The 24,157-nt window shown below is 44.1% G+C and overlaps 1 protein-coding gene across 1 annotated transcript in view; it reads right to left on the bottom strand.

Moving 5' to 3' along the window:
- Positions 1 to 24,157, bottom strand: part of LOC126194888 (zinc finger and SCAN domain-containing protein 22-like) — an 820,246-nt gene that overhangs the window by 273,491 nt on the left and 522,598 nt on the right. The window contains exon 5 of the mRNA XM_049933238.1: positions 21,321 to 21,490. Within this exon, the coding sequence (XP_049789195.1) occupies positions 21,321 to 21,490 (170 nt within the window). The remainder of the gene's footprint in view (positions 1 to 21,320; positions 21,491 to 24,157) is intronic.

The following is a 24,157-nucleotide window of genomic DNA, read 5'->3' as shown; positions in this document are numbered from 1 at the left end:
GGACTGTGGGAAAACCGGAACAGAAGAGAATCGAAGCATTTCAGATGTGGTGCTATAGACGAATGTTGAAAATTAGGTGGACTGATAATGTAAGGAATGAGGAGGTTCTATGCAGAATCGGAGAGGAAACGAATATGTGGAAAACACTGATAAGGAGAAGGGGAGGATGATAGGACATCTGCTAAGACATGAGGGAATGACTTCCATGGTACTAGAGGGAGCTGTAGAGGGCAAAAACTGTAGAGGAAGACAGAGATTAGAATACGTCAAGCAAATAATTGAGGACGTAGGTTGCAAGTGCTACTCTGAGATGAAGAGGTTAGCACAGGAAAGGAATTCGTGGCGGGCCGCATCAAAACAGTCAGTAGACTGAAGAAAAAAAAATTACTTAGCTTTAACATTTTCAGTTACATTAGAGTTGCACTGTCGAGGGAAACATTTCCTTTGTTTTGCACCTCAGTATCCATGTGTACTGTCTTATTTCGTCACCCATCTTCTGACTGGTTTGGTTGTAATTCCATTTCTTCCTCTTTTCCTTGCCCATTTCGTATCCTAGAATTTGTAACAGTTCCCCTCCGTGATACGGCCTTCCTCTTCACAAACCGAATTTAGTTATTCTAGCGATCTAATTTGAATCAACTGCTGGCCATTTCTGGTCACTGCTGCTGGGGACCGTAATGTGAGGAAATGAACTAATCAAGCTATCTGTAGCTCCAGAGGAACACAACGGATGCAACCGCTCACAGTCGTCGATTCTGATTACTCCCGACGTTAATGGAGACAAGTATTTGAATAATCACGCGTCCATTCAAACACTTTTTTGGGCCAATCAGATGATTACGCATTCGGAATTAATTAACGAGCTTAAGTTGTCGTCTAATATATATTCACGAAAGGTGACAAATCGGTTGTCATTCGCTCATTTAATTTGCAATTTAATTAGTATTTTGTCTTTTAAGAGAAACAATAAATTAGCCGCGCTTTTGCATTAACGAGATAGCGTCTGGAACGTAGGGTGGGCGGTTGTGTTGTCCCGGCCGCTTCTTGCTGCTGGTGTAATTGGTTCGAGAAGCAGAGACACAGCCCTGCTTGCAACGCTGGAATACCGCTTAGTCTCACCGTTCGACGGTGAACGCAATTACACCAGTCTGTTTTTCTCAGCGTTACCTTACGTCGAAGTGTAACAGCGACAGCTGTTGTTCATAGTCTCATTGCTAACAAACAAAGGACATAAAGCGTCACACATAAGACGCGAATACAGTGATATACCGGGTGATCAAAAAGTCAGTATAAATGTGAAAACTGAATAAATCACGGAATAATGTAGACAGAGAGGTACAAATTGAGACACATGCTTGGAATGACATGGGGTTTTATTAGAACCAAAAAAAATACAAACGTTCAAAAAAGTCCGACAGATGGCGCTTCATCTGATCAGAATAGCAATAATTAGCGTAACAAAGTAAGACAAAGCGAAGATGATGTTCTTTAGAGGAAATGCTCAATATGTCCACCATCATCCCTCAACAATAGCTGTAGTCGAGGAATAATGTTGTGAACACACTGTAAAGCATGTCCGGAGTTATGGTGAGGCATTGGCGTCGGATGTTGTCTTTCAGCATTCCTAGAGATGTCGGTCGATCACGATACACTTGCGACGTCACGTAACCCCAAAGCCAATAATCGCACAGACTGAGGTCTGGGGACCTGGGAGGCCAAGCATGACGAAAGTGGCGGCTGAGCACATGATCATCACCAAACGACGAGCGCAAGAGATCTTTCACGCGTCTAGCAATGTAGGGTGGAGCGCCATCCTGCATAAACATCGTACGTTCCAGCAGGTGTTTATCAGCCAGGCTCTGGATGATGCGATTCTGTAACATATCGATGTACCTCTCACGCGTCACGGTAGCAGTTTTGCTATCCAGCGCCATCTGTCGGACATTTTGTAAACTTTATTTTTTTTTGTTCTAATAAAACCCCTTGTCATTCCAAGCATGTGTATCAATTTTTACCTCTCTATCTACATTATTCCGTAGTTTATTAAGTTTTCAAATTTATACTGACTTTTTGAGCACCCTGTACATCTATGTTGTCCGTAGCTCTCGATCTGATACTTTGTGTATAGGATGTGTCAAAAATACGTTTACTCACTTTGGGGTGCATTCTTCAGACGAAAACAAGGGGCAAAAGCCCACAGAGAGACATTGAAATATCTTTCGTGTTCGAGTTACTCGTTACAGAACATTTTACAAAATTTCTCAAGCCATAAACTCATGACCGTAATAGTCTCCGCGTCCTTCTGCACACGTATGCTCTCTCGCTAAAGTCTGCGCACAACATTTTTGACATCCTTACATACCTAACAGTGAACTACTGCACATATTCATTGTTTGTTGCCAACAGATTTTCAGTGCATACTGCCTGATGCGAGTGGAATATTGCGGAAGTTTCATGCTTTAGTACATGCGGAAATATATAACTATTTTCACATCTGCCAAAGCATGAAATTTTCGTAGTGCGTTACTTGTACATGGCCAAGACTCGACACTGCACTAGTGAACTTAATAAATAAATAATTTTAACTGTCGAAGTCTGCACTGGTATATTACAAAAATGATAGGAAAAGATAATTTTCGTTTCGTGTTTGCCCATCTAGATACCACCTAAATTCACCAAATTTTTCAATAATTGAAACTTCCTGCCTGATTAACACTGTGTGAGGAATCGGGACTGGAATTTGGACCTGTACAAAGATCCCAGTTTCGAGTAAACAGTTTTAATCCACCAGGATGTTTCAATTCAGCACGCACTCCGGTGCAGACTGAAAACTCATCCTGGTTTCCAACAATTCTTCATTGATTGAAAAATCTTCATTTTCGCCTTTCGCCCAGGCAACAATCAATTCATTTTCTTCTTCATTCTGTCTCCTAGAACATTGTACCATATTTCTGCAAGTAATTTCTTTTTGTGTCATGTATTGTTTTATACCTTTGTTAAGTCTTTCTTTATTATTGGGATCTGCGACTTTCCAGTCCTTACTCGAGTGAAAAAGGTAAAAATGTCTGCACTACATATAAGCAGGCTGCAGACGTAACGGACAACGTAGTTATATTGTTGTAATGTATCGGCAGCGCACATGAAATTTAACGGCAAAAAAGTCTCCCCTAACATGGGTTTGCAGAGAGAGATCTTAACTACGTGATAATTGGCTATCGATAACGCAAAGAAGCGACGGATGCCCTACTGCTGCAGTTGAGAATTGAACATAGGGGACCATGCGGTATGCAGTATGAAGACACTCCTGGCAAGAGCGGAACCAGGACATTCACATTATTATTAAATATACTTGTGGCGTTTGAAGTGAAACTCTGATTGTTTAAAATGGCTCTAAGGACTATGGGACTTAACACCTAAGGTCATCAGTCCCCTATAACTTAGAACTACTTAAACCTAACTAACCTAAAGACATGACACACATCCACGCCCGAGGTAGGATCCGAGCCTGCGACCGTGGCAGCAGCGTGGTTCCGGACCGAAGCGCCTAGAACCGTTCGGCCACAACGGCTGGCAACTCTGATTGTGTCTAATCCTCCAACAGCAGAGAGATTATACCCTAACTCTTTCACTACCACTGGAAAGTGTTATTTGACAAGAAGTTATCAGAGAAACAGTGGGAATTAGCTGCATGTTATTGTTATGTATCAATGTCCCACTGGTACAGGGAAGCCTGGGAAGATTTTGCAATAAGCCTACAATTGTACCTTCCACCTGTAGGGTGTGTTATCTTCAGGTTTTATCGTTAACCCTCTACTCCACTCCACTCCATATGGTCGCATCGAATTAGGCAACCCAATGAATAGATTTGCAAAGCGGGGTGCTGTCGTGCCTTCCCTGACAATTTGTGTCTGTCAATAGCACGTCCGTATTTTCGTTTGCCAAGTCAAAAATTATGCACATATTCAGCAGCTCTAATCTGGCCTGAGAACTTGGAGAGATCCGCTATCCACTGATGTGTTTCTGTTTTCTGTATGTTTCGTAGTTTGTGTGCGGCCACCTTATAAAACACTGGGGGTACTTGTTACTAAACCTGTATTTTCCACCTCTCCTCGCATTGTAAGGAATTACGAGGGCGTCTTGTAAAGTAATGCCTCCAAAATCTGTACGTGAAAACTCTCAAAGATTTTAAATAAAACAAAAGCTATTAACATTCTCCACCTTTATTCTTCATGTCTATATGTCTGCAGAGGGCTCTGAACTGTAGCGTGTAAGACGGCGAAGTGTAATGTAATGTCGGTGCGTGCGAAACAGCGTGCTGTAATTAAGTTTCGAATTCAAAGAGTTCGTCCAGACATGGACCATCCTCCCATTCAACATGACAATGCTAGACCACACAAGAGCGCCGCAACATCTGCAACAGTCCCACGCCTTGGGTTCACTGTCACCCATCATCTTCCATACGGTCCTGACTCGGACTCATCCTATTTTCATCTGTTTTCAAAACTTGAAGAAAGTCGTTGAAGAACGTCTTTGATAGTGATGAATGTGGTGCAGAGAGAGGCATAGTTGTGGTTCCGTCGATAAAGTCAAAGATTCTCCTAGGACGGTATCATCAAAGCGGTAACTAGCTGGAAGAAAAGTGTTCGTCGCCGGGGTGACAACGTTCAGTAATAGGTAGGTAGACATAAAGAACAAAGATGTAAATGTTAAAAACATTTGTTTTATTTAAAAAGCTTTAAGAGTTTCCACGTAGAAGATTGGGAGGCATCACGTTTTAGGACTTCCTCTTATTTTTTTCATTTTGTTACTCTTGACTATGATATTCATTAAAATAACAGTAGCATTATGTTTTTCACCTTAAAAAATTTTGATAATGAATGCGTTAATGAAACTAGAACTCTTTATTCTTTACACAAATCATTTTGTACGTTTTTTAGGGTTCTGTGCTTCACTCGGTAGAAACTGAACACTTACAGAATCACTTTGTTGTCCGCTGTCTGTACGTCTCTCCGATTGTTAAAAACCATTTTCCTCAGGAATGCGCGGACGTACCCAGTTGAAATTTATGTCACATACTAGAGTCTATGATCAAAAATGTGTGTGTGAAATCTTATGGGACTTAACTGCTAAGGTCATCAGTCCCTAAGCTTACACACTACTTAACCTAAATTATCCTAAGGACAAACACACACATCCATGCCCGAGGGAGGACTCGAACCTCCGCCGGGACCAGCCGCACAGTCCATGACCGCAGCGCCGCAGACTGCTCGGCTAATCCCGCGCGACTAAAGTCTATGATCCCTTCGCGGCGTAAAAACATTAGCTTCTAAGTCAATGCAATCAAAAGTTATCGACATTTATGTGACATATTTTGACACTCGCGACTCACTGATTAATACCTGCAGGGTACTTCTCGTCGACGTAGACTCATGAAATTGGCAATAAGCAAGGTTTCACAATAGTAGTAAAGGACAAAAAGTGAAAAAGTTGTTAATTTTTAATTATCTCACACGAAAAAATACTTCTTTTGTCATTTGTTATCCGACGACGAACTTGAAATTAAAACATCCTCGAAAGTGTTGGAATCCCTGGGACCATTATTTTGCCCTTATCGATGACGGTAACACGCTAAAATCGTCGAGGATTCTCCAATTCCTGAGTTGATGAACTGTCTATATACATAAGTGTATTTGTACGAAACCCTCCGTGCGCAAATCCCACTCACACATGGCCAATTTTTATACTTTTTATTTGTTAATCTCTCCACACGAGATACCGCGAAACTAGCAACTTCTGCACAAGTAGAGAATGAGGAACTCGCCTTGCTGATTGGTTAATGGAGCAATGAAATGAAATGAGCGTATGGTATTGTTGGCCGGGAGGCCCCATGCGGGGAAGTTCGGCCGCCGGACTGCAAGTTCTTTATCGCCACTTCGGCGACTTGCGAGTCAATGAGGATGAAATGATGATGAAAGACACACAACACCCAGTCATTACGAGGCAGAGAAAATCCCCGACCCCGCCGGGAATCGAAACCCGGACCCCGTGCGCGGGAAGCGAGAACGCTACCGCAAGACCACGAGCTGCGGATAATGGAGCAATAAGTGGGAGGACGGAGAGCTCGAATGTGTTATCAAGGGCATTTTTCGTTGAATGAAGATATCCGCATGCTTGTAAAAAAACAACGCCTATAGAAAACCTTCGGCAACGGCCTTGCCGCAGTGGATACACCGGTTCCCGTGCGCTCACCGAAGTTAAGCGCTGTCGGGCGTGGTCGGCACTTGGATGGGTGACCATCCGGGCCGCAATGCTCTGTTGCCACTTTCCGGGGTGCACTCAGCCTCGTGATGCCAATTGAGGAGCTACTCGACCCAATAGTAGCGGCTTCGGTGAAGAATACCATCATAACGACCGGGAGAGCAGTGTGCTGACCCCACGCTCCTCCTATCCGCATCCGCCACTGAGGATGACACGGCGGTCGGATGGTCCCGGTAGGCCACTAGTAGCCTTAGGACGGAGTGATTTTATAGAAAACCGTCGGTAAATGGCCAAAAAATGTACTTATTTTCCTTATGGTGCGATCGTAATTTTCTTTCAGTGGTAATCATGTATGCTCTGTTACAATTAATCTTTCTCCATTTTCATGAATCCAAGTTCTTTCTTTCTCACTCTGTTATTTATTTTCTTTTGTTGTATTCAGATCTACTGGAGACAGGTAGTGCCCGTGCTCGGAACCATCGTTCCGAGATCCAATGTTGTGGAATCCCTTTTACGAGGGTGAACGGCGCTTGGCAGGGAAAAGCGGAAAGAGTCGGAGAGCGAGTGTGGCCGCGGAAGAAATGGAGGATAGCGGCGGGCAGGCGGCAGGCAACAATTTTAACAAGCGGCCAGCGTGCCGCGGGCGTCTGGGGGCACTTAACAGCGCCGTAATATAAAACACATACATCTGGCGGCTCCTGGGAGCCGGGCCGGACCAGGCCATCAGCAGCAGCCCGCAGGCCCAGACACACTCCAGTGGCTGCAGAGGGCGCCGGACACGTGGGCGCAGCCCGGGAGCCGGCGATGGCCGCTTCATCTCCCTCGACGTCTACACGCACTGTGCACTGCATCGCGGAGGGTTCCTTATGCTTGGTCAATACCTTTCCGTAAATACACTGAAAGCGCATAGCTGAGGTTTCCTTTCACTTAGTCAGTACTTTCTCCTTTCCGTACGTCGTCTACAGTGCATGGCAGAGAGATTTTTATAATTTAATCATAATTTTACAATTAGTCAATACTTTTCATACCTACTCCGTAAGCCATTCTGCAGTGGACAGCGAAGGGTTGTACGTACCTAGTCAATAACATTCCATTGCCATATATTCTCTGTAAGCCGTTCTACAGTGCATGGGAGAGAGGTGTTTTTTTTTTATATAACGAGTCAATACCTTTGCCTTTCGGTACATAATCATTAAGCCAGACTACAGTGAATGGCGGAGGGTTCTTTATACCTAATCAATAACTTTGCTTTCCCCTACATACACCATAAGCCGCTCTAATGAGCATGTAGGGGAGTTCTTATAATAAATAAATTGCTTTACTTTTCCATATGTACACCGAAAGCCACTTGCAGTGCATGGCGGAAGGTTCTTCATACCAATTCAATAAGTTTCCCTTACCATACATACAGCGTAAGCCACTATACAGTGCATAGTGGAGAGGTTTTTTTAATTGATCAGTAGCTTTCCCTTTCCATACATACTGCGTAAGTCACTCTACAGTGCATGGCAGAGAGTTTATAGTGAATCATCACCTTTCAGTTTCCTATGCATGGCGGAGGATTCTTTATACCTAGTCAATTCTTCCTACCCATACGTACTCCACTAGCCAGCGCATGGCGAAGGGCTCTTTATATCTAGTCAATAACTTCCTCTTCCCATACGTACTTCGTAAGCCGCTCTACAGCGCCTGGTGGAGAGCTTTTTTTTAAGTAGTCAATACCTCTCCTTTCCATCTGTACTCCATAAGCCACTCTGCCGTGAATGCTGGAGGCTTCTTTATAGCTGGTCAATGACTTTCCCTGCCCATACTCCGTAAGCCACTCTACAGTACATGGTGGAGAGTTTTTCATAATTGATCAGTATCTTTGCCTTTGGGTACTCTGTAAGCCAATCTACAGAGCATGGCGGAGGGATTCTTGACTGCTAGTCAATAACTTTTCTTCTCATACATACTCGGTAAGCCTCTCTAGAGTGCAATGTGGGGCGTTACTTACACCTAGTCAATGCCATTGTCTCTCCATACACACTAGGTAAACCACTCTATAGTGCATGGCGGAGGGTTTTTTATACTTGTTCAATACTTTTTCCTTTCATACATCCTCCGTAAGCCACTCTACAGTCCATGGTGGAAAGTTCTTTAGAGTGTCGGAGCCACTACTACGAAAAATACAGCTCTTCAATATACCAAATTCGAAATGGATTGATTGCATATTTCTAATAGGATTTCATTTTATAGCAAAAAAAAGAACCCTCGCTCGTAACACATTCCTGCTTTGATTGCATATTTCTCGTGCAATTTCATTCTGTAGCTAAAAAACCCTCGCTCGTAATACATCGCTGCTTAGCTTATACAGGGGTCCCACCTAACTCTGCCATCACATATATTTCCGAAACGAAACAAAATGTGAAAAATGCAAATGTCGAGCGATGCACCTGTTTCAGGGGCTCGGACAATGTGGAGGAATGCACAATCCATAAATGGAAAGATGCTTCACTTTCAACATAAAGTTACGTTTTCTTATTTTTTATTTTTAAAGGCACATGTATGATTTTTCTACAGAAATGGAAACTAGAGATAGAACTGATGACAGCAAACTTGTTTTCACTGTACAAAACCTGACGCCTTCTGAAATACGTAGACTTCAAAGGGTAGCAACGACGCCACAGTTTCTGCGGTCATGCGCAGAGGAAGAGTTGCCCGCAGCACGCTTCAAGGCTGTGCAGGCAACCCTCATTACGACATTACAGCATTACGACAGAATCTGGCACCGTGTCCATTATTTAAAGTCTTAAGTATTCCAGAAGGTAAAAGCTTTAGAGCAGTGAAACCAAGCAGGTTTTTCGTCATCTCGGTAGAAAAAACATACATGTGCCATTTAAAAAAAGAAAAGGCATTGTGTTGAAAGCGATGTTTGTTTAAATGTAGGTACTGTGCATTCATGTCCATAGTGTGAGCTCTTGGCATACGTGGATCACTGGCAAAATGGGGTTTTCACATTTTTTTCTTTATTTCAGAGGTATGTTAGGTAGCAAAGTTGGGTGGGACACGCTGTATACAACCTAGGTTTCATAATTTATCTGTTTTGCTTATACTCGTAATTATCTGTGTTCCTGATTGAAACACACGTGTTTGTTTGGGCATAAGCGACTTACGAGATTTAATTTCTGTGCTGCATGATTAAGTAGAGCGTGCGCTACACATTTCTTTATTAAAATTTTATGGTTCTGTTATTTTTCCTCTCTCTCTCTCTCTTCGAGTAATTTCATGTTCAGAACTGTCTCCAGTAGTACATGACTATAGAAATCACTGCCATGCAGATATAACTTAATACAGGAACGCCCCACGTTGAATGTGTGAAATCGAACTGCGAATTTCTACTGCTAAAAAAATAAGAATAAAATAGACAATTCTGCAGTAAGAAATCATTCTCTTTCTCTTAACAGTTTCTGTTGAACTCGTTGGTGGCACTGAAAATATGCTGCTAGGAGACTTAGAGGGACAAATTTCCTGCGGAAAAGCTTCGATAATCGGAGTCAGCACAAGTAAATGGATATTTTTAACTATCAATTACGTTTCTCTTAGGACGCACGATATCTGGGTGATTAGCGCTTCAACGATGAACTAAAAATCACTCTGCTCTTACTTAATCCCGCTGCGTGAAGAACGCGCGGCAGCACCGGCCCGGAGGCAGAAGTGGCTACTGGAATTTAAATCAGTACAGAGGCGGGCAGCGGTGCGTGATGGCTATCGGAAATTACGGGCCTGGTAATCGCTTTCCCCGGCAGTAGCTTATCGGCGGGCAGCAAGGTCGCAGACCCGCGACCGGTCCCCACTTACCGAGGTCATAACCCCCTTCCACCACGCACACACACACACACACACACACACACACACACACACTGCAGTTCCTTCTTTTCGTTTTCGTCTAACTTCCCGCCCAGAAATCGTTCGATCCATTACAATACCCGAAAACTGCCTGCTCTATAAACCCACACTTCCGGCCCGAGAAGTTAGTACTTGTATCTACATCTACTTATACATCAACATCGCAAGTCATTGTACTGTGCATGACGTAGAGATTTCGTACCAATATTATCGGATTTCTTTCCTGTCCCATTTACGTTATGAGGAAAGGACTCATCCCTACGATTGTGGACTATTCTTTATCTTATCCTCGTTAACCTGGCAAGATAATACGTTGTTGGCAGCAAAACGATAGTGTGGTCTTCTTCGTAAACAGTTTCTCTAAGTCTACGCAGATGGACTTCGTGAAAACTACGTTGCCTTTCTACATCTAAATCAATACTACGCGAGCCACTTGACGATGTGTGGTGGAGGGTACTTCTCATACAACTAATTTCTAGAATTTCTTGCTTGTGATCATTTCACGAGGCGTTTGTGGAAGGAAGAAATTAACGTGTTGTTCCATTCTTCCCGGAATGTAGTGTCTCCAAATTTCAGTAATAAAACTTCCCGTAACGCATAGTGCCTCTCTTGCCTGCCCTGTTCTCACACCGCTCTTCATTGGATATTCTCTATCTCTTCTATCAGTCCTACCTGGTAAGGGTCCCAGATTGATGATCAGTCGAACAAGCACCTTATAAGCCACTTCTTTAATAGATAAGTAACATTTCCGTAACATTCTTCTTATGAACATCAGTGTAGCATCTGTTTTGCTACTATTTGTTTTATGTGGTCATTACACTTAAGGTAACTCCGGATAGATACTCCTAGATATTATGCGGTAGTTAGTCTTTCCAACAACTTGTCATCAATAGCGAGTTGCACAATAGTGAATTTGTTTTCCTACGTGCGCGCAAAATTTTACTTTTATTTATGTTCAGCATCAGTTGCCAGTCCGTGCACAATTCATCAATCCTCTTCTACAGTTCTATATGTCTTCTGGCGTTGCTTCCTTCGGGTATACACCTCCCCCCCCTTCCCCCCTCTAGATCACTTTGAATCTGTCACTTTTCTTCCGTTAAGAGGTACGTTTTGAGTTCTATCTGCAAGGAAGTCTTGAATTCACTAGTAAACATGATCCGATGCTCAATAAGCCCGTATGGGGGGTAGGGGGAGGGGGTGGGGAGGGGGGACAGAGCACAATGCCTCGAGATGTTCACCAGTAATTTTGTAATGAGCTAATATACCGTTCTTTGTCTTTGCTATAGGCATCACCTTCCGTTTATCCATATTTAGAGAGGAGACATTAACTACAAAAAGTGTATATTTTGTCCAAGTATTTTGACAAAAATGGTTCAAATGGCTCTGAGCACTATGGGACTTAACTTCGGAGGTCATCAGTCCCCTAGAACTTAGAACTACTTAAACCTAACTAACCTAAGGACATCATACACATCCATGCCCAAGCCAGGATTCGAACCTGCGGCGGTAGCGGTCGCGCAGTTCCAGACTGTAGCGCCTAGAACCGCTCGGCCACACCGGCCGGCAGTGTTTTTACAATTTCTTGCGGTCGACCAGCGGTGACACTGTCGTCCACACTAAGACATCGTAAGTGATTAATCTCGTACTGCTGCTGAACCTATCTTTTGTGTCTGTTAATAACATTAGAGGTCCTATCACTCTTCCCTGGGGCACAGACACTGTTACGTGCGTTTCTGTTCGGCTCTGCTTGGTTCTGTTAGTCAAATTCCTTCACATAAACAAATATATTCGAAGATACTGTGTAACCATACCATGGCTTGTATCGGTGGCTGACGATGTGGTAGAGTGTCGAATGCCCTTCACGAATCTAGGAAGACGGAATCTACCTGTTTACCTGTATCTGTTGTTTGGAACATGTCGTACGAGAGATATTTTTTACTGAATAAGTTCATGTTTTCTGTGGGAAGAGTTTGCTGTAGGATCCTGCAACAGATGGACGTCAACGATATTGGTGCGTAATATCGAATAACCACTGTACAGCTTAAGCAAATATTTTATGTGCTTAAGGTAGGCAAACTGACTTGCATCTTCTGTCCTGGTAAGGATAATATAAGTTGGGATAACTATCTTCAACATTTTCCTGAACGCTTTTAACTTGCTGAATTCTTTCTGAAGAAACTAGAGACCTGTGCTCAGTTCCAGTCTCTCTCTATCTCTCTCTCTGTCTGTCTCCCTCTCTCTCCTCTTTGACTTCTTTCACTCCCCGCCTTTCTCTCCAATTTCTCTTCCTCCTGAATGTGTGATATGTATGATACATACATGTGTGCGAGTGTGTGTGTGTGTGTGTGTGTGTGTGTGTGTGTGTGTGTATGTGCGAGCACTGTTGCTGCCCACCCAGTTACTCGTTTCCGATGCCCCCACAGCTCATTGATCGCAGGCAGCGCCACGGGCAAACAAGTGCGGCGGCGGCTGGGTGCTGGTCCAGTCGGCGCCGCCTCACGGGCGATTCGGCGAAGCGGCCACGTCTGCATGTCCCATAATAACAGAGCATCGCGGCCGCGCACGCTGAATTAGAACTCATTCACGTCGCGCGCCCAGCCAGCAGTAGCAGTTTAGAGGCGTTCACAAATGGCCCCGAGCGGACAACAAACCCACTGCGCGCGCATTTCTGATGTTTGCTGCCCTGCATCGTTCTCTACGCACTGTAATTACTGCCTTCCTCTCTACCGTATAAATCCAAAATTAACTGCTCTCCAGAAATCAATGTTAGGGCGAGATACCTGTTCGGTTATGTGAGGGTTTTTCGGAATGGAATGTCAGATCGATCGCGAAGTGGAAACCACAGTGAAAATCCGATGAAACTTTGCAGACAATTGTAGCCAGTCTCTTTAGTATGCCAGTCGATCGCGTCACATCGCTCTTTGCAATCATGAGCGCATAGTGGGCATGTAAAGATGCCAAGTATAAGTGCCTGTGAGAGATTTCGCCTGATTTTATGCAGCCCACACAACGCAACTGTCATGCAGTTCCTTCTTCTCAGCCGCATACTGCAGGGGCAATGAGGATACTCCCGATGCGTTTCCAATAGAAAGTGTTTGATCACCAACCATATAGCCCGGACTTAGCTCCTTCTGATTTTCATCTCTGCTCACATGAACCGCTAACTATGAAGACAAAATTTTGGCACAGGCAATAAACTGCAGATCAGCCTAGAGAATTGGCAGAAAGCACAGACAGCTACCTTCTATGATGGGGGTATTGGAAAGTTGGGACAATGCTACGACAGGTATCAGATCGACGACTATGTTGAGAAGTAGGTGGATGGTGTAGGTAACTGTTGCAACTAGTACGTTTCTGATTTTCACTGTAGTTTCAATTTCGCGACCGATGAGAGCTTCCTTCCCGAATAGCCCTCGAGTTCCAATGAATTTCTAGTAGATACGCAGCAAATCAAAAGTCAGGTTTCCGGTGTGACAGCTTCAGATATTCGTATATCCATTAATTTACTTGCGCCTAGGTCCACGGACACAGTAAAGTTTTCAAGAATGAAAACATTTAAAATGAGAGTTTATTTATTTCATTATTCACCCAAGCACAATAAGCTTGGAAGTCAAATCTTTGCTGCCGGCTGTTGATTATGCACCACAGCTGGATAATTTTATAATAAATAAAATAAAATTCCCGACTGAGTCTGCAACCATTCTGATTTTTTTAGTAAAGCCACCTACATTGCTTGACACTTTTCTTTATTTACAACTACAGTCATCAACAGATTAAAAATTACAACTTCTAAAACATAGTTGAGTGTCAGTTTCGGTAAACCCTATACCGCCTGTCCAAAAATTTCCAAGACTGATTTTATTCCTGGTGTATAAATGGTGAGAGCATAGTAACTATGGTGGCAGCTTGAACCAATAGCTATAAACAACAGATGTTAATTCCATCGGTCAGTCGTGAGCAGGCACTATTAAGTAGCGGACACGCAGCCGCAGCTTGTCAACGTTGCTGTGTCACAAATCGCAGTAGAGCAACATCTCTAAATATAGCGTTCACGAAATTTTCCAGAACGTTTTGAAGAAAAGAAAAGTGTATACAGAGGTTGTTCTGAACATCTTGTGACCCGAACAACAAGAACGACGCGTGCACGCCTGTCTCGACTTGACTGAATTGCAGAACGTTGGCAGTTCTTTTGTGGAAACAATTATCGCTTGTGACGAGACTCGGTGTTGTCAGTACTAACTTACCACATAGCGTAGAAATTTACACAATGGGTGAGCACTTTGACAAAATAACCTACTTTCTAGCCAATGTAACGCGCTAGTTGACCTTTCCAACAGTTCAACATTGTTGTTGTATGACGTTCAGTGCTTGTACTCAAGTGAGTGGAGATGTGTAGAACACCAGAAGTATGAAAACCAGTATCCTACCTTCTCTATATTTTTTTATTAATCCAGTCGGAAAACTTTTTTTTACTGACGGGGTAAGCCTAAGCGCGGCGTCAACTGGCATTTAACATATGAAGAAATGTGTAAATAAATGCCTCAAGCGATATACGCACCTTTATTCACAGAAAAAACAGCTGGTTAAGCACGTGGTAAAATATTATCTTTGCTTTCGATCATGTGTCGTGTTTTACCGTTCTTTGCGCTGTGTGAACGGGCAGTCGCAAACAGCTTGTCAGCAGTTCTGAATTGCAGTAATGTCTGTTTAAAAAGGTGGTGACGATACGGACACAGGACAATAGTACGGGGAAAAGAGTAGGCACTGGTCTCTTCAGAAAGACCAAATCACCAGTAGATTGTAGGCCTGTTCGAAATACGCTGGTGAAAAAGTGGATGACGTAAGCTGAAATCCGAGCAGAAGTTACGCGAGTAGTATCACCACGAAAAGTCGAGAACAGGTTAATGGAATCTGGCTTCAGATCGCGAGTTTCTATGCGCCGTTTATCATGACAGGATTTCGTCGACAACAGACACTTACATGGTGCTGAGCTAGAGTAAATAAACTGGCGTCCGGTGGTGCTCAGCGATTATTGTCGCTTCTGTTTGTTGCCGTCAGACTGTCGACAGTACGTCCGCTGACTACCTCTTATACGGTCTCAGTGATTCGCGTGATCCAAAGCGTTGCATCTCCTATAGCTTCCCAAGGCTCGATTCCAGGAGTTGGAGAACTCCTGGAGTCGAGCCTTGGGAAGCTATAGGAGATGCAACAGTAATATTTAGTAACACTCAACGGTTGCCTCATGCTGTCGCAGAGACACCACAGTCATCACTGTATTCTACGAGTAATGGTCTGAATAATAAAGTTAATTCGTCGCAGGAAGTGTTGCGCGTCGTCAACAGTGACCTCTATGAGTTTTTAGATGTGAATATAGCGTATAGAGGCTGAAACCAATCATCGAAAATACAATGAAATTGTGACATAGACTGAACAGTGGTGTGCTCGAAATGTTTTCTCCCGTAACCTACAGCAAAACCGAATAATGTCATTGCTGCTCTGACCCCCATTAGAGAAGCGTGAAGACAAGGGCTGAGACGTGGTGTGTGATGACGTTTCCCTGGTGTGATACGACCATGGTGGCGTCACGTAGAAGTGTGGTTAAATCTGGAGCCAATGTGACATCATTAACCCATCGTACCCCTCACATGAACTTGTGAGCTGTTTTCGCATGTGTCTTCACCCTTCTGTGTCTTCGCCCTGCTGTGTGAAGAATCGTCGAGCTGGAGAATGACATAGCAGGGCCATTACAGAAGAAAGTTATAGGCACGTTTGAGCTTAATTTCGAACTTCATGATGCAGTGCGATAAAATGACGGAGTTCCCAAAAAGTGATATCTAATCACGTATAGGATGCCTTCGCCAGGACAGGCATTTAGTTATAGGAGCTGATAGGAGCTGCATGTCGGTAATTGTGAATACCTTAGGATAATCGTAGTAGGAATTTTTCTTTTGTATTCTGTGCTATTAAGGCAATAAAATTGAATATTGTTCACTGGTTACAAAAATTTTACTGTGCCTCACGGTACAGCCACCATCATAGCGAGTTATTAAATGGTAAGGTTAACGGTTCTGACTTTGATATTAAGATGAAGCGAAGTTTCTTTCATCCTTTCTGTGTGTTAAAGCCTAGTGGTGACGTTCTTAATCAATAACTAATCTGTTTATATAATGCACCTACGTGTAACATGGGCATAATTAATTGGCACTCTGGTAAGCTGTGTGGTAGTGTGAAAAGTAAATAAAAGCGCTCCAACTCTGAAGGAGGTTATCTGTCACAACTACCCGGATATCCGAATAACACCTCACACCTTCATAACTGCCTCCAGCCAGAAATTTTCATGAACTATTGCAGGCCGGCCGGAGTGGCCGAGTGGTTCTAGGCGCTTCAGTCTGGAACCGCGCGACCACTACGGTCGCAGGTTCGAATCCTGCCTCGGGCATGGATGTGTGTGATGCCCTTAGGTTAGTTTGGTTTAAGTAGTTCTAAGTTCTATGGGACTGATGACCTCAGATATTAAGTCCCATAGTGCTCAGAGCCATTTGAACCATTTCAACTATTTCAGGCGTGATACTCTTCAGGATGATACTCAAAGGCTGCCAGCTGCCACATCACGAGAAATAAAAGTGTGTATTTGTGCTTGTGGATGCCACAATTCAAACTGACATCGCTTATGGACGTCAGTTCCAAATGTAATGAAAGATTAATTATTTGATACTCGTTATGTGATGAACATCTGCTCAGAGTTTGATAAGCAGAGAACAGTTCCCTGTGTAATTGTGTGGTGTTAGATTTGTTATTCCAGCCAGTAAAACAGAATATTATTCATATGTAGTGGTAACTAAAATCAACTGACGGTGGATGTACAATTCTTCTAAATACACTACTGGCCATTAAAATTGCTACACCACGAATATGACGTGCTATAGACATACGTGTTTGGCGTCATCGCGGTGAACGCACATAGGAAGCGTGTATTCGTCATCGCCATACTGGCGTATCACCCGGCGTGATGGTATGGGATGCCATTGTTTACATGTCTCGATCACCTCTTGTTCGCATTGTCGGCACTTTGAACAGCGGACGTTACATTTCAGATGTGTTACGGCCCGTGTCTCTACCCTTCATTCGATCCCTGCGAAACCGTATATTTCAGCAGGATAATGCACGATCGCATGTTGCAGGTCCTGTACGGGCCTTTCTGGATACAGAAAATGTTCGACTGCTGCCCTGGCTAGCACATTCTCCAGATCTCTCACCAATTGAAAACGTGTGGTCAATGGTGACCGAGCAACTGGCTCGTCACAATACGCCAGTCACTACTCTTGATGAACTTTGGTATCGTGTTGAAGCTGAATTGGCAGCTGTACCTGCACACGCCATCCAAGCTCTGTTTGACTCAATGCCCAGGCGTATCAAGGCCGTTATTACGGCCAGAGGTGGTTGTTCTGGGTACTGATTTCAGAGGATCTATGCACCCAAATTGCGTGAAAATGTAATCACTTGTCAGTTCTAGTATAATATATCTGTCCAACGAATACCCGTTTATCATCTGCATTTCTTCTTGGTGTAGCAATTTTAATGGTCAGTATTGTACATTGTAGTGGACTGGTTGTAGTCGCTTCAGTATGTCGAGGTTTTTGGATAAAGCTGAAATGCCAGTAAGAACGCAACAAATTTTAATGAAAAGGTGTCCGAAAGAATGGGTTTCATCTTACAGGGAATGGGACGGCGGTCGCAGCACGTTTTTCTCGTTTCCGTGCGAAGGAAAATGAAACAGCGGTCGGCCAGTGGAGGCTGGCGGAAGCCAGCCAGCGCGGACCTGGCCAGAGCGGTCGGGCCCTAGTTTCGCCAGTGATGAATTATCCGGCGACCGTCCGCCCGGCGAGCTGAGTCCATCAAGGCGCTCCCCGCCCCCAGTGCCGCCAACTCCCTCCGTTTTTCCAAAAGCTGATGGCCTCTTGATTTATTACGGAGAGGGCCGGACGCTAATTTTCGGTTACTACCGCGCAGGGAGTAATTTCCAACATTAATAAGCGCTCACAATAATTGTGCTTAGACGGCGCTTCTGCTGCAACCGGCCGGTCTTGCGGTTACCGCCGCTGCCTTCTGGACGCATTCCCGCTGCCTCTCGCCGTAAAGCCGTCAGCCTTCTCTAGCGGGACGTTCTGACGGCCGGCAGATGGACGTCGGCCCCTGGATCTTCTGCCTTGTCGGAATCGTGTTTTGCAGTTCGTTGATGCTGCTCAGCCTATTAACTCCTGGTTTCCCCATGCGGTTTTCCATTACGATTTTCCGTCTATCCAATTTTGCCTCTACCTTTCTGTCTTAGATAAAGAATCCAAATGGCTCAAATGGTTCAAATGGCTCTGAGCACTATGGGACTTAACATCTGAGGTCATCAGTGCCCTAGACTTAGAACTACTTATACCTAACTAACCTAAAAGACATCACACGCATCCATGCCCGACGCAGGATTCGAACCTGCGACTGTAGCGCTAGCGCGTTTCCAGACTGAAGCGCCTAGAACCGCTCGGTCACAGTAAGCGGCTGATAAAGTATCCACAATAGGTTACAAACCGTGGGTGTAGTCGATGTTGCTCCCTCGTCCTTCGGTAGAAGCCATCACAGGGAGCGGTTGTGAGCGACATCAGATCGTGAAAATCACGTATAAAATGTATTACGAGGTTAAGAAGCCGATGATGTGTGAAAAATGAGTACCAGAACAATATACAAAATGCTGTTATTCGTAAAGTGACAATATGTCCGAAGTGTGAAAACCTATAAATCAGGAACAGACAGAAAAACGCAAAGAGAATCAAACTGCAAACGATAAGAGAAATACGAGAAGAAAATAGTTGATGTTGGAAAATGGTTGGAAGATGAGATCAACCCTAAAGGAGACCGCGCATAGGAGACTAGTGTGACAATTTCTTCACCTCTGATAGACCGTCAGGCGTCCCCCCTAGGTCTGATTATAGGAATACATGGAAGCAATTTAGAAGGATGCTAATAAATTAGTTACCGGTAGGTTCGATCAACATGCGAATATTACGGAGATGCTTCGTCAATTCAAATGGGAATCCCTGAATGAAGAGGATGTTCTTCTCGAGAAACACTATTGAGAAGATACAGCGAAATGGCATTTGTAGCTGACTAAAAATGATTCTACTGCCGCCAACGTACAATTTGCCCAGGAACCACGAAGAAAAGGTAAGAGAAATCAGGACTTATACAAAGACATATAGACACTTGTCTCTCTCTCACTCTATTTGCGAGTGGAATAGGGAAGGTAATGACTAGTAGCGGTACAATGTAGCCTCCGTCCTGCACCATCAGTGGCTTACGGAATATGTATGTATATGTAGATGTAGATGATGAGCCAAATGAAACAACACCGAATGTGTGGCACGGAAGAGTGTAGAGAAACAGTAGACGCAAATGGAGAGCGGAATGAGGAGGCAGAGAAAGAGAATGGGGAGGAGAGGAGGTTATATACTTATTGGCGATATGGATCACCGCATTCCATCACAATCAGCATTGAGGACGTCTGATATTACAATGGAATCACATAACAGACGTTCAAGCAATTACGATAAATACTCGTAAAGGAAGAAGCATTTATCACAGTAGAAAGTACGATATGCGTCCACTTTTAGCTGACACTTCCCGCTTAGGTGCTCAGACAATGTCTAACAAACTAGACTCGCCTAAGTAGTGCTCCAAAATATCGGTAATTTTCAGAAATTTCCCAGCTTGACGTGTTTCAGCTGCGCATGTCGTCTAATAAATTATAAATTTTCTTCTAATTAATACTGAAATCACAAAAATTAAGTCACTCTGTTCCGTGATGAATAAATGAATGGAAAATTTCGGGATATATCAGACGTCGTCGCTTGTATTTTTGTCAAAAGGTCAGTCGATTATAGTACAAGGACTTCAACACTAAGCAGAACTTTTAAAGTCTTTTTAAATCAGATTTTGAGTCCCCACCTCCTAGGTGAGCGTGACACAATTTCTGGCGGGTCGAATTCGAAATGTACTACACACTACAATTCACAAACGAAAAAAAATCCACATTCGTATTGGATCCAGGCTTGGTAGACCCCGCCTGTTATGCCCGAGCGCGCTTTTGGCACCTATTTTGAAATAAAGATCCAGCAATCGGAAATGATTTTGCCAGGTGATATGCGGTTTTGAATGAGTAACACGTGTGAAATATTAGCGTTTGTGTACCATTTTTATTTCATAACTAATAGAAGTCCATCTTACTGGCACTGGCGCACAAAATTTAGTATCCAGAAAGTCAACTGAATGTTTAGCAACAAGTGTCAAGGTATGTCGAAGTAATTTATTGCCAGGGGTAAAAGATTACGAGGAACAGGATTATTGAAGGCACAGGGTGCTGGTCAGGATTCTCGAAAGAGAGTGGTTTGCACAGTAGAATGTGAGAAAATGGTGGTGGATCGTGTGGTAGGCGATTCTGTAGTAATCACCCATATACAGAGTGAGCAAAAGAGAAGTGGCCCTTCGTGGACGGTATCTCTCTCTTGGGTTCCACACTAAAACAGCTTACGTCCACATTCCATCACTTCGTCTTGCAACATATCGTGCCCATTTCTGTTTCAGCTCCCTAACCGGTTATATTTCATCATTGACAGTACTTAATTTAATCCGGTTTCGGAGATCTCTTCGTCTTAGGCGTAGCAACGTTCTTTTCTTGCCTTGTGCAATTCTCAAGTTCCTTTTAGCGAATTCGCTTAATTTTCGTGTTTCGCAGATGTAAGTTAAAAAGAATGAAGACACTTCTCGAAAGCTATTCAGGTCCGTATCTTAAAGTACTCAATTTAGGAGCCTGTACCACTTGCATAATTTTGACATTAAATGCTTTAGACTCCGTAATGAAGATGCTGAGAGTTGCATTCGTGGAACGACTCCACTTGAAGACCTGGGAGTAGTACTAGGTTGCGACGTGTTGCGCCGAAATTGTTTTCATTTTACGTTATTGGTTTCCGTGTGGGTCACCGATTGGTGGTTTCAGCCAGGCAAGTTGGGTCACGTTTGTATCGGGAACGGCATACATGGAGATAGTGTGTTCTCGTCAGAGATCACAGAGTTGCTGCCTGTGATGTTGCTGGCTCGAGATCTGTTGGGAGAAAAGTGCGCTGGCGACTGACCTTGATGTGCGTCATGCGGTGGTAGTAGAGGTTGGAGCTGGCGGTGAACCTCTTCCCGCAGACTTGGCACTGGTGGGGCTTCTCCCCGCTGTGGATGCGCCGGTGTGTGTTCAGCGAGCTCGACGTCGAGAACCCCTTGTTGCACACCATGCACACGTGCGGCTTCTCGCCTGCAAAAATCAGGAGAAAGGTGATAAGCGTATGCAGACAGATTGCCACTGAGGTAAGAACTTGTCGGGGTAACCCTGTCATCCTGCACTGAAGGAGAAGGAAAGTTCTCGGGCGAACGACTAAACGAAGAGAAATCGAGTGTATGCCATGAGGCACGTTGACAGACTGATGACAGGAGGCTGGAATGGTTCGGTTTATACAGAATAGGCAGAGTAAAATTGGCCAGGAAAATATTTAATGGACTTTAAGATAGGCAACCCAGCTTACAGCTTCCCAACCTTAGGAGGGTGACGTAACTTGGGTTGCCTATTTAAAAAGGTAAATTAAACATTTTCTGGTCGGGTTTTATTTTGCCCACCCTGCACCTGTTGACTCAGTCGGCGGGTTAGGCTTTTCGCACTCGGTCCTCGCCCCAGTGTTGCGCTTTTATCGCTATCGTTATGCCCAGCATTCGCCAACATACTCTGTGAAACACGTTATTGGACCTTTCCTTTTCCATTTCCATATCCTGCTCTAGGTTCTTGCTGTTTGTTACATCGCCCAGTCTTCTGGCATCAGTCCATCAGTGCATCTAATGTCGGCAAATCGTTCTGTCGGCGTAATTTATGCAAGTCTAATATGACTATCCGGCCGTTTGCCCGAGAACATTTGCTTCATAACATGAAGTGGAAAAACCGAAGAAAGGCATAATTGAAAATATGTCGTACAATTTGTTTGCCTAATCATTTGTTAGCACCCAAAGTAGTGCCTTGATTGAATAGGTGGTAGCGATGTGCATGCAGGTATCAAGAGAGGATCACAGAACTGACTACATTGTAGCACATGAACTGAGTATCTGTTATCTGTTCCATTTCGATTACAGAATCACGTCGCTGTATGGTGTAAAGTTGCCTGATACCTACGTTCATGAAGATGACGACAGAGAGAGAGAGAGAGAGAGAGAGAGAGAGAGAGAGAGAGAGAGAGAGAGAGTCCTCTGGAGTAGCATGAAACAGATCGCCGAGCTTAATATCATTAATATTCTCAAAGTCGTTGATTCTACGAAATGCTCTGGAACCGTTTGGCACTTAATTCACGGAACCGAGGAGCAGACAGTTCATAAGGAGCTGTAAATCACTACTGTACTTTTCTAAACGACGTCTGTTAAACACTGTCAATGGAACATTATCTCTGTATCGCCCTTCCTCCCCCTCCCGTGCGAACTAGTACTCGAAAGTATGTATGAGTTGAGGGATGAGAAACACTGTTTAAGATACTGTTGTCTACCCCGAATTGCACCAGTAAATTTCTTGAATTTCCGTTTCCATTCACTGTGGCACGCTTTCCTGCACACTAATTCTACAGGGTGTTCGACATACGACGTAACAGCTGTGTCAAGTGTTAAAAGGAAACCAAAATCGGGCAGAGAGGTTGCGGGCATTGCATACGCACTAGTTCATTGCTCGGATTCTGCCAGATGGTGTATCGGTTTTAGAACTGCACGAATTAGGATTTAGGAGGGAAGTCTTTACTAAACTGTTGCGGCATTTAGAAATTCATCCTCGTGTATCATTAGCATCTGGTTACGGAGCTGTGCACAACCTGCACATGAAAACACTGCAAAGTATTTGTAGTGCATCAGGTGACCAATTCAGATACCACTGGCTTGTATCAGAATTACGACTAGCTGCTGCAGTCTCTACATCGTGCAATGGAGAGCGGCTCGTTTGTTTCGCCCATGGCCAGAGTTAAGATTGGTGGCTTGTCGGTTTGGTGCACCGCCAGAGGGCAGGAGATCGCACACGTGATCGACACGAGCGCCGATGTGGCTGTGGAGCGAGGAGAAGTGGATGATGGAGTCTGTGGACAGCTGAGAACAGGAAGCCAGCTCCAAAGCTAATGAGCCCAAGAACCGAGATTGTGGCAACGTTCAGAGATCAAGGTCTCACAGCAAAGTCGGCAACGCGAATCGATACGACAGACATTAGCGAAGGCCCGCTTCAGTCCGTAACGACGTATGGGAAACGCTACAAATGGCTACGCTTCTATCCCAATCACGGCAGCGTGCTCACGCTGAGGTCAATATAGTGTCGAGCATGCAAGCCCTCTGCCCAGTTCGAGACGTCAGCTACAGCAGTCAACGCCATCGAGTTTCTGATGGAATGAACTTCATTAATGTTGAACATTGTACCTGATGAGAACGGTTTATTACTTAGTGCATCAAGTGATGCTTTGCTAGTGTATGACAGTTCTAAATTATTCAGTAATCCTGTGGCAAATAGGAGCGTCAAAGTTAGGTGCACACAAGCAACACATTAGGGCGGTTGGTGTCTTTTCCCGGATGAGAGAATGACGATTCCAGAGGAGACAAAGACAGATGCTTCCACGTTACAAGAAGAGCCCTAGCAGGAGGCTTTAATGACCGACAGCTGTTTCATCGTCGGTTGAGTGGTGCAATGTAGAATACAGTGAAAAGTGCAGTCTGTGTATTCAATGTGTTGAACTACCAGCAATACTCCAAACGCAAGGGTTCCACACAAGGGTCGTGTGTACAGTCAGCGTATTGGGGTTTTTCTGTGTTGGCACGCTGAACATACGGTTGCTTCCCCTAAGCGAAAGCCATTTTGATCTCGTTAATTTTTACGATGTGAGCTTTATTGATTGTGTAAGTGCAGAATGAAAAATTA

Source organism: Schistocerca nitens, chromosome 7 (assembly GCF_023898315.1).
Source record: "Schistocerca nitens isolate TAMUIC-IGC-003100 chromosome 7, iqSchNite1.1, whole genome shotgun sequence".
Taxonomy (NCBI): Eukaryota; Metazoa; Arthropoda; class Insecta; order Orthoptera; family Acrididae; genus Schistocerca; species Schistocerca nitens.
This window is presented reverse-complemented; position numbering and strand designations above follow the sequence as displayed.